Source organism: Sceloporus undulatus, chromosome 3 (genome assembly GCF_019175285.1).
Source record: "Sceloporus undulatus isolate JIND9_A2432 ecotype Alabama chromosome 3, SceUnd_v1.1, whole genome shotgun sequence".
Taxonomy (NCBI): Eukaryota; Metazoa; Chordata; class Lepidosauria; order Squamata; family Phrynosomatidae; genus Sceloporus; species Sceloporus undulatus.
This window is the reverse complement of record NC_056524.1, coordinates 245,996,363-246,007,946: the sequence shown is the minus strand read 5'-3', so window position 1 is coordinate 246,007,946 and position 11,584 is coordinate 245,996,363. Positions and strand designations below refer to the sequence as shown.

The following is an 11,584-nucleotide window of genomic DNA, read 5'->3' as shown; positions in this document are numbered from 1 at the left end:
TTCAAATGCATCTGAGGAAGTAGACTGAAGCCTAGGAAAGCCCATGCTACCAGTTCCTTTCTTTCAGTTAGTCTCAAAGGTGCTACAAGATTTCCCAGGGTACCTCTGAGCATGTTATGAGCCAAGGAAGTGAGTCCCTTTTCATACACCTGGAATACTGTGTGTCCAGATCTGGGCACCGCAATTCAAAAAGGAAGTTGAGTAGCTGGAGCATGTCCAGAGGAGGGTGGGCAAAATGGTGAAGGGTCTGGAAACCATGCCTTATGAGGAGAGACTTATCAGGGAGCTGGGGATGTTTAGCCTGGAGTAGAGACGGTTAAGAGGTGATATGATAGCCTTGTTTAAACATGTGAAGGGATGTCATATTGAGGAGGGAGCAAGTTTGTTTTCTGCTGCTCCAGAGACTACTAGAGCAATGGATTCAAGATACAGGAAAAGAGATTCCACCTCAGCATTAGAAAGGAACTTCCTGACAGTAATTGTTGTTCCACTGTTGGAGGTTTTTAAACAGAGGCTGGATGGCCATCTGTCGGAGGTCCTTTGATTGTGAGTTCTTGCATGGCAGGGGCTTGGACTGGATGGCCCTTGGGGTCTCTTCTAACGCTATGATCCTATGCTTCTACTAGTCCACTCTTTCCGATTGCTCCAAGACGTCTTAAATCTCAGTACTCCAATTACGGGAAGCCGGGGGAGAGGAAAAGAGTCCCTTTCTGTTGTTAAAAAAGGGCAGGTCACCAGAGTTATCCTCAGTCGCTCCCGATCTACAGAGTGACCCTATGTCCTCGCCGGCAAAAGGCACCGTAAACTGCAGGGTATTCAGGAAAAATGCAGGACATGTCCAAACAAAAGTTCAAGAACTATCAGAGAAATATAAATTCCTGCTCCTTAGCCATGCCCAAAATGGAGGACAGCTTGAAAATCCTTCCTGGACAGAAGGTTGAAATGTAAGACGGTGCCCAGAGAAAGGAGGACACTTGGTTACCATGCCGATCTACCTTGTGGCCACCGAACTGCTCTCTTCTCTGTCCAGATTGAGCCAGTCTGCAAGGAAAGTTTAGCTTTGCTCTGGTGCCGCAACTCACTACAACTCCCAGAATTCCACAGCACTGAGTTTTGGGGTTCTGCAGTGCGGGTGAGGCCTGTTTCTAGGAAAACTGGACACAGTAGTGCATCCGAACCCATTCCCCGTGAAAGCAATTGGGATTTACAGCCCAATCCTAAAACCCTCTGGGTGTCTGTGTTTAGGTACCCTTAAGTCAATTGTCGATTTATGGTGACCCTATGAATGTCACGGGGCTTTCTTAAGACAAGAATACTGGGGGGGGGGGGGGGGGTGTTAACATTGCTTCTACTCAATAGTAAATCTTACCGAGTTCAGTACTACTTACTCCCAGATCAGTGTGTAAAAGGCTGCAGCTGTTAAAAGGCTAATATTGGCCAATCTGTGCTCTGCTGGGAAAGGAAGTGTATCAGATTGATTTTACTGCTCCTTACTTCGAAGTGAGGCTGCAGTTAATGCGTATTCTGGTTGCTCATCCCCCTTCTATATAAATATGCAGAATCTCGGGCTAAATCTATAAGGATCAAACCAACAGTGCTGCTGAATGGGGGAAGATGACAAGGACATTGAGCAAATACGTTTCATCTCATCCTAATGTGGAGTGGGATTTCTAGAAAGGGAGATATTTACTGCTTTATTTGTGTAAGAACAAACAAGCCGTCTTCTGACTAACAATATACTCTTGTAGGTGTGTTGTTGTGAAAGGAGCATTAAGATGGGAGAAAACCTGGGACGGTAGGGTCCAAATAGCTGCTAAAATGCCTAGAAATAGGTTCTCTCTCCAAAACGGAAGTACTCAAGGTGTATCTCCCGGTACCTAAAAAATAGTGCGTTACTCCAGATAGCTGTTGTTGTGCATCTTCAAGTCAACTCAGACTAAAGGCACTCTAATGCTTTCTTGGCAAGATTTACTCAGAGGGGGTTTCCCATTGCCTTCTTCTAGGACTCGGAGAATATGATTCGCCCAAGGTCACCCAGTGAGTTTCCTTGGGGTTATAAAAACCAAAAGCAACACCTGAATGTACTGCCCCCCCCAAAAAAAACAGTATTTCTACCGAAGTATGTTAAGACAGGAGCAAAATGTTTCATACACTGGTTGATAGAGGAGGCTTTGCTTCTTCTTCTTCGTGTTGTTGTTGTTATTGTTATTGTTGTATGCCTCCAAGTCATTTCCGACTTTTGGCCACCCTATGATGGCAAGACTTGTTCAGAGGAGGTTTGCCCTTGCCTTCCCCTGAGGCTGAGAGCATGTGACTTATTGTCCAAGGGGGTTTCCATGGCCAAGCTTTGTCTCCAGAGTCGTAGTCCAACACTCTGCTCTGGCGCCACAACAAACCCCACTTCCCAGAATTCTATAGCATGGAGCCAGGGCACTTAAAGCGGTGTCAAACCAGATTACTTCTGCGGTGTGGACGCAGCCTACACGGAACACGGAAGTTCCTGTCCTAGGATGAGAGGAAGCCACAGACTAATAGCACAAATCAAGGGTTTGTTTGGGTTTGTGTCTGTGTGGGAAGACCCTGTCAAGATTTAGTTAGCATGACAGGTGTCTTTGCTTGCCAAATGCCACCTGCATTTAGTGCCCCAAGGAGGGCATATGAGAGGATCGATCTGTGGATGCGGCTTTGCATTGAGCTTGTTTTCCTCCTCTCTGTCCCAGGTATGGTTTCAGAACCGAAGAGCCAAGTGTAGGAAGCAAGAAAATCAGCTACATAAAGGTATGTTGAACTCGAATCGCGAGGGCCTTTTTATGGTTTGTAAGATATGTATGATTTGCGAAGAGCATGTGTATGTGTCGGTATGCAATTGTAAGGCACACAAGAGTACAGTATAAAATCCCAACAAAGAAATCTGCAAAGGAAGACACTTTTCCCCCAGGTGATACAAACCTCCCCATACTGCTTCAAGACCCATGATACATAACCACAGGTTAAGACCAGGCCAAGAGTGGCTTTAGTTGGCAGTTCTTTAGCTAGGGCTAAAGCTGCATCCTTACTGCAGAAATATCCCAGGTGGACACCACCTTAACAACAAGAGTTCAGTGCGACGGGATCCTAGGATTTGTAATTTGATGTGGCACCAAAGCTCTCTGACAGAGAAGGCTAAACATATCACAAGAAATACAGTCCCTGGAATTCCATAGCATAGAGCCAAGGAAGTTAAAGTGGGGGTGAAAACGGATGATTTCAGCAGTGCAGATGCACTTCAAATTCTCCTGGCTAATGCCGGGATCCTGTTCACAATTTCATCCCTTTGGACACAGAAGGGCTTGTACTTCTGAGCATAGGTGCCTAGAATCCCACTGTCAAAGGTGTGCCAGGAAAAGCATCCAAAGGGAAGAATGCCTCCCAGTTGAATTTTGTCCTGTCTTTTTTTGGTTTCCTTCCAGGGGTCCTCATAGGAGCCGCCAGTCAGTTTGAAGCCTGCCGAGTGGCTCCCTACGTGAACGTGGGCGCTTTGCGGATGCCTTTCCAGCAGGCAAGTTTCTATGGCCATTTGGTCAGTGTTGCTTGTGAAGAGGTCACTTTCCATACTCTTCTCTTTTCTAGGGGTCAATAAAGTTTATTGCCTTTTGCTCTCTGTCCTCTGCCTCTGTCTGACCAGGTTACTAAAGATGTATTTTCTTCTTATTTACACACTAGAGTTAGCTTTAGGGACTCTTCTACCAAGGAGAGTTTTCTCGACTGGTTAGTTATTTTTTAGAACCTAGATGTAGCAATAAAGTAAGTTTCTTTTTTTTACCTACCAGTGTATCCTCTTTATTTACCAGAAGCTCAGATCAATAGTTGTTTTTACCAAATACCTGTGTAGTACAGGCTTGTTGCTGCTGGTGCTGCTGCTGCTAAACTACCACAAATAGCCAAAATCATAATCAAATTTCTAACTAACAGCTGGATAAAATATAAATCATTAAAGCAAATTAAACAAACCAAATGAGAGAGAGAGGGGGGGGGCGTGTGTGTGTGTGTTTTGCCTATAAATTTAATACCCCAATCCTTTACCTACCCACAGTTTGATCCATCCTAGTTTTGCAAGCAGCCCCGCGGAACTCAGTGCGATTTTTAGCCATCATTTTAGCAGAGCTTGGGAAGAGCATCTTTTGGAATTGCAGTTCCCCAAATCCAGCATGGCCAGGAGTTGTGATCCAATGAAGTAACTTTTCCGTGGTCCAGAACACACCACAGAAATAATCCTGTTTGAGATCGCTTTAATTGCCCTGGCTAAGGACAAGGGAATCCTGGGAATTGTAGTTTATTGTGGTACCAGAGCTCTCTGACAGAGAAGTCTAAATGTTTCACCAAACTACAGTTCCCAGCATTCCCTGGCATTGAGCCAGGACAGTTAAAGCAGTCTCAAACTGGATTATTTCTACAGTGTGTTTTGGATCCAAGATATGCCTGTTTTCAGGGCTGCAGTGTTTTAGGCTCAAAACAAATTGCAGAAATAATCCAGTTTGAGACCACTTTAACTGGCCCCATGCTGGGGAATTCTAGGAACTGTAATTCTGTGAGACATTGAAGCTTCTCTGTCAGAGAGCTCTGATGCCACAATAAACTACAATTCCCAGGACTCCCTAGCACTGAGCCAGGGCAGTTAAAGTGGTCTCAAATTGGATTATTTCTGCGGTGCCTTTTGGGCTTTACTCTGGCTGGAGATCTATTAAATGCACCTTACTTTTAAATCTAAGGTCCTGCCCTTACATTTTAAAGGAACCTATTTTCAAGTAAAGAGCTGGCATGGTATGATGAGCTCTCAAGAATTGTGGTATGGTTGTCTCAATGAAGCTCATTTCCCCCCTAAATTTACACAGGGATTAAACCATGTGCTAGGGAGCCTCTTCTTTATAGGCAAAAATACATAATGGGCTCAGCAAGGCTTATTCTCAGATAACTATACAAAGGATAGCTGTTTAAGGAGTCAGCTTTAATTGTAGTTAGGCTCAGCACAATCTTATGTATGTTGACTCAGAAGGACGTCCCATGTTTTTATATGGTCATTCTTCCCTAGTCAATGCATTTAGGCTCACAGGGAGGCAAAATGAAAGCACTGCTTCCAAAATAAACATTCTGTCCTCTCTAATTAATTTTTCCTTCAAATCCACCAGTTTCTAGCATTGCAGTAACTTAAAACTTCAGCTGAGTAGTTAGAAATACAGTTCAAATATCCAAAGGAAAGGTGCTGGCAAAGTTATCAAAGGGATGCAAACACAGCAAATATAAGAATTGTAGGTGTGAATGATTTTCCTTGTTTCACTGTCTGCAATGCTAGGAATTTGGTGACTAAAGGGAACAGAACTCAGAGTTGGAGGGCAATGCCCTGATTTTGCCTCCCTTGTAGCTAAACCCTGGGCATAGTCCAGAAAATGGTTGCACAGTGTGTACCTACATGGATGGATATTTGTTCCTTTCTAGGCTATTCATAAAAAAAAGACTACTGCAAAAATGTTAGGCAGATTTATGAACTGGCTGCTCTGTAGAACTAGAATCAATTTAATAAGAGAATGAGAAATACAGATATTATCTTTCTTTTCTTGGAGATCCCATCTTAAGCAACTGACACTAGTTGGGAGAAGCCAAACTTCCAAACCTGTTTTTAAACGTTTTGGCTCTGGCTCAGGGCAGTCCATCCTCTTAAGCCCATCGATTGGAGTGGCCTGAATAATGGCCATTATGTGGAAGCATCTTTGGTTGATTTCAGTGAGACTTCTAATTAATGCATTTTAAAATAAGTGCATGGGACTAGCAAACCTGATGGGTTCTTCTCCCTCATCTTTAATGAATTCTTTATGCTTAGTCCAAGAAAAAGTGGTGCACTCCTTGCTTGTTGATATTAGTGGTCTCTAAAGGTTCTTGGGGCTGTAATATGTGCATCATTTAGTCCTGATTGAATCATTGCTTCTTGAACTTTGGTCTGTGCATATGGAACTTAGCAGGGCATATATCTGACTCAGTATGCAAGGACTCTGAGTTGCAGTTCTCTTTAGGATAAGATGTTCTCATCTGCATGAGGGAAGAAGAATAGAATACTGTATCTCCTTTGAAGAAGGCTGTCCTTGGGAAAAACTGTAGGAAACAGAGATTGTTGGCGCAAACATTTATTTCCAAAATGTCAGAGGTGGTGGTGTTGATAACACCACAAAGGTCATGCCAGAGATGACCAAGAGCCACAGATGTGTACAGTCATTAGAAGACAGAGAAGGGAATAAGACAAAGTACTCCTTCTGCTGCCTGGTCCTCTCCATGCAGGGCATAGCTGTACCTACTGAATTTGGCTGGTGCAGATGGGGGAGAATTGTACTTCCTTTCGATTGTGAAGAGTTCACCAGTACTTGTGAATTTCTTCCTATGCAGGAAGCAATGAAAATATGGCTTTAAAAATTAAAATACAGGGGAAATCTAAACTGATAAGTTTTCCCCAATGTAGAAGGCAGGCAGGAAAGAGGTGGCCCACTCAAGGCAGGGCACAGCCATCCAGTTAGTTCATTCATAAGGATAGTCTCTAAAAATACATCCAGTGCAGTGCACCCCTCTGCTGTCCTCCAGCCCAACTAAAGACCAGTTCATACTGAAAACTGACAGGGTCAGTTCAAACTGATAGGTTGGCATCCAGTTGGTGCAGGGCAGTAGTGGATGCACTTTTTTGAGGGTAGTGCAGTAGTGGCAAGGGAAAGTAGAGGAAAATCTATTGGCCTATTTCACCTATTTCTCACTTCTTTTCATGTCCTCAGAGCCACTGCCTGTGCTATTATAGTGCCCCAAGAGGATCCAAGCCTATGTTCTCTATTAGCCAGGCAAGCCAAATATTTTAGGTTGGGACAGGGGTAGGCAACTGTCATGAGCCCAGAGCTAATTGTTTTGGTGCCTCCAGAATCCAAATGGGGTGTCACAAGTATCATCCCCCACAGCCAGATATGGGCAGAAGTCCATGTCTGGTTTTTAAGAAGCAGAATTTTGTTAAATGGCATGTGTATACATGTACACAATCTATTTAAAAGGTGAATTGGCCTCCCCTGGAAGTTTCCAGGAAAGACAACGCTGCCTTTTTGGTAGGCAGAAAAGGGAGTCTGTGGGAGACAAACCAGCTTTGAGGGCTAAATGTGACTCAAGGACCATGCTGTTCCAGTCTTTATAGTGAGACTGACATTTTGTTATTTTTAGATCCAGGGTTAGGCCTGTTTACAATGGTAGTGCTCAATCCTGGAAGAGACAGGAACTGAGGGTGGCTAGATTGTTGCAGAGAAAACCAAAGGGTGAACCCTGGTCTGTTTGGGATTAAATATTCTATGCCTTTAAAAGAAGTTCTCAGGAAGCCACATCCTTTTGGCCTAGTTATGCTATGCTCTAATATCAAAGGTATGAGGTCTGGCTGTGATTACTTAGCACACAGATTGTGGCATTTTGCACATGCTCAGAGGCCTCTTCTCAAACAAATGGGATGATGTTGCACTTTCATTGTTTTAAGTCATGTTAGTGGATTGCCAGTTTTACTACAGGCCTGAATACATTGAACAGTGTTGAGTACATTTAAGGCTCCAGAAATAAAGGGAATAAGCCTCACTGAGCAAAGCTGCTGATTGTCTTCCCATTGCTGTAGAGGTCCAAAACATCTGGAGGATCAGAACTTGGGCATCACTCTAGTTCTCAATATTTCATTAGGAATTCTGGGAGCTGAAGTCCAAAGTAAGTGGAAGATCAGAGTTTGGGAATCACTGTGGTTCCCAATCTTTGGTCAGTAATTCTGAGAGTTGAAGTCCAAGACATCTGGAGGATCAGAGTTTGGGTGTCATTATGGTTCCCAAACTTTGGTCAGGAGCTCTGGGAGCTGAAGTCCAAAACATGTGGAAGAGCACAGTTTGGACATCACTGTGTAGGGTAATGATTCTCAAAGGTTGGTTCCCCCAGGTGTTTTGGACTTCAGCTCCCAGAACCCCTGACTGTTGGTCAAGCTGGCTGGGGCTTCTGTACACTGAAGTTCTCCAGCTCCTGGAGGACCAAAGATTTATGTTTCTTTCCTTGGGAAGTGGAGGGGTTGTCTTCTACACAGGAACACTGATGTATATCTTTATGGTCATTTGGTCAGTGTTGCTTGTGAAGAGGCCACTTCCCATATCCCTCCCTTTTCTAGGGGTCAATAAAGTTTACTGCCCTTTGTTCTCTGTCTTCTTCCTCCCTCTGCTCTCACAAAGCATGGAGGCAAAAGCAGGCTATGCTATTCAAGATGTTTTTATTCTTACTTACACACATAAGAGTCAGCTCTAGGGACTCTTCTACCAAGGATAGTTTTCTCTACTGATTAGTTATTTTTCTAGAACCTAGATGTAGCAATCAAGTAAGTATCTTTTTACCTACCAAGGTATCATGTTTATTTGCCAGAAGTTCAGATCTACAGTAGTTGTTTTATCAAATACATGTGGAGTATACGTTTGTTGCTGTGTTGCTGCTGCTGCTGCTAAACTGATTTAACCACAATTAACCAAAACCATTTTTTAAAATGTAAAGACATACAACTGAGCACAAAAGTTAGAACTGTTCAAGCCATTGTATTCCCTATTACCATGTATGGATGTGAGAGCTGAACTGTTAAGAAAGTGGATAGGAAGAGAATTCATTTGAGATGTGACGCTGGAGAAGAGTGCTGAGGATCCCATGGACAGCCAAGAAGTCAAACAAATGGGTCCTAGAACAGATCAAACCAGAAATCTCTCTGGAAGCCATGATGACCAGACTGAGGCTGTCTTACTTTGGCCACATCATGAGGAGGCACGACTTTCTGGAACAAACAATAATGCTAGGAAAGGTAGAAGGAAGCAGAAAGAGAGGAAGGCCATATGCTAGATGGATGGACTCTATTAAGGAGGTCATCATGGGTATGAATTTGCAGGACCTGAGCAGAGCAGTGGAGCATAGGGAGTCCTGGAGATATCTCATCTACAGGGTCACCAGGATTAAGATCTACTGAAGGGTGGATAGCAACAACAAAAAGACAAATCTATTACAGGTTTTTGGTAAGATTTATTCAGAGGGGGTTTCCTTTGCCTTCCTCTGAGGCTAAGAATGTACGTATGACTTACCCAAGGTGAAACACACAGGGTTTTCTGTGTCGGAAACGGAGGGAGCCATGTCTATCTCATTTGAGTGTATTCAGCCATGTTTACTCTTTAGACTATAGAGATAAGCTTAAATACAAGCTCTGCAGAATGCAGAAAGCTGATTTATACAGTGCAAGCTATACTTCCCTCCCTGGATCGTTTCCAAATGGACTCTTGGGCTGCATCCACAGTGGAGACATTGCCCGGTTTGGCCCTGCTTTAACTTGTTGTCTGGCTCTTTTACTATGGAATTCAGGGAGTTGGAGTTTGTTGTGGGGCTGGCCTTGAGCCAGAAAGATTTAAAGCGGGGCCAAACCGGGTGATGTCTCCACTGTGGATGCAGCCCTCAGGGAAACCAGACTCCCAGTGGATATCAGTGGATAAGAAGAGCAAGAAGAGAAGGATGAGAGAAGGGTGGGCCTTGTTGCTTCTGGTGTCGGTGGTGTTCATGGTGTCCTGTCTGTCGCCCCTTGCAGGACAGCCATTGCAACGTGACGCCGCTGTCCTTCCAGGTGCAGGCGCAGCTCCAGCTGGACAGTGCGGTGGCGGCCCACGCGCATCACCACCTGCACCCGCACCTGGCGGCCCACGCGCCCTACATGATGTTCCCGGCGCCGCCCTTCGGCCTGCCTTTGGCCACTTTGGCCGCAGAGTCCGCCTCCGCCGCCTCCGTCGTGGCCGCCGCCGCCGCCGCCAAGACCACCAGCAAGAACTCCAGCATCGCCGACCTCCGGCTCAAAGCCAAAAAGCACGCCGCCGCCCTCGGCCTCTGACTGGCCCTTCGCCCGGACCCGCTTCCTTTGGATCCCTCCCCCTCTGGGTCCTGTTAAAACCCACCAAGAGGGGATCATCTGGGTCCTTGGAAAGATGAACTGTTGAGCAAGGGATCGACCGAGGCTGGAGGGAAAACTCACCACGAAGGGATCTGGATCCCTTAAAACATGAACTGTGCCAAGACTGGAGGGAACGCTCAGCAAGAGGAGATCTGGATCCCTTAAAATATGAACTACACAAGGGATCAGCCAAGGCTGGAGGGAAATCTCACCACTTGGGGATCATCAGAGACAATATATATATAAAGATCCCTCCAATTTACAGAGAGAGAGACGATCCACTGGGGAGAGAAACTAGCAACATAATATGAAAAGGACGCTATTTTTTTTCTTCTTCTTCTTCTTCATGGGAGGGTCTTCATCACCATCACCATCACCATCATCATCTTCCAATGGAGCTGGGAAAGCCTACTGCTCCCTGCGATCCAGGCCAAGCGAGAGGAAAAGAGAGCAAAGAGACTTTTTTATGTGTCAAGGAATTAGATGAAATAGAGACGCGCAGCTGGGAAGTTCACAGGTTTTGCGACTGACCTTTTCTTTTCTTTTTCTGCGGAGTTCACTTTAAATACGAGGAATTTGATAAGCGAGGCGGGCCTCCTTTTCACGTCGCAACAGAGGACTTGGGTTTGAACAGCCCCGGACTGGAAAGGGAGGGGAGAAGGCAAGGAGAATGTGGGTTTTATATATATAAATATATATATATATATATATATACAAAAGAAAATTGAAATTAGGATGGGGGAAGTGGAATAACTTTACACACAAAAAGAGAGACAGAAAACGTGGTTATTTCTCTTGCAATCCCGGTCTGCATGTTACTGGGTCTTTCTTTCTTTCTTTCTTTCTTTCTTTCTTTCTTTCTTTCTTTCTTTTCGGTCTTGGCTTCTGCTTATTTACTTGGCAAGGAGTCCCATTAGGTGCAGAGATTTGCTTTCGAGGAAACAGGTTGAGGATCTGCAAAACTCATTCCCCAAACTCTGGGCCTCCTCTAAGCGTTTTGGACTTGAGCTCCTCGACAAGCCCCAGACAGCCCTCACAGCTCATAGTCTAGCATTCTGGGAGCTGAAGTCCAAAACATCTGGAGGACCAGAGTTTGGGAATCACTGGATTCCGGCCAGGTGTTTGGGACCTTCAGCACCCAGAAGCCCTAGCCTGCTTGGGCAACAGTCCGGAATTCTGGGAGCTGAAGTCCAAAACATCTGGCAGACCAACATTTGGGAAACGATCATCTACAGCAACATCCCAAACCCACTAAACAGGGATCCTACAAGCTTTTGAAGCCCCACTGGCTTCTTCATCAGGCAATATACAGGATATATTTAGTCACACAAACCTCTTTTTCACCAGGCAAAGGGGTGTGTGTGTGTGTGTGTGTGTGTGTGTATGTATGTATGTGTATGTGTATATATATATGCCTCAAGCCTGCATGTTGCAAGCTTTCCAAACTCCACTGGCTTTTCCATTAGGGAAAAGTGTTAAAACACACACACACACACACACACACACACACACACAGCGACAGAGAGAGAGAGAGAGAGAGAGAGTTAGTCACAATCCTCTTCTTCACCAGGCAAAGGTGTTTAAAAAACCATGCAAGAGAAT

General features: G+C 44.8%; 1 protein-coding gene across 1 annotated transcript in view; it reads left to right on the top strand.

Moving 5' to 3' along the window:
- The window catches only part of SHOX2 (short stature homeobox 2), a 25,311-nt gene extending 13,977 nt beyond the window's left edge, over nt 1-11,334 (top strand). Inside the window, exons 3-5 of the mRNA XM_042459100.1 lie at nt 2,721-2,778; nt 3,450-3,538; nt 9,626-11,334. Of these exons, the coding sequence (XP_042315034.1) occupies nt 2,721-2,778; nt 3,450-3,538; nt 9,626-9,922 (444 nt within the window). The 3' untranslated portion in view covers nt 9,923-11,334. The remainder of the gene's footprint in view (nt 1-2,720; nt 2,779-3,449; nt 3,539-9,625) is intronic.
- Nucleotides 11,335-11,584: the final 250 nt, after the last annotated feature.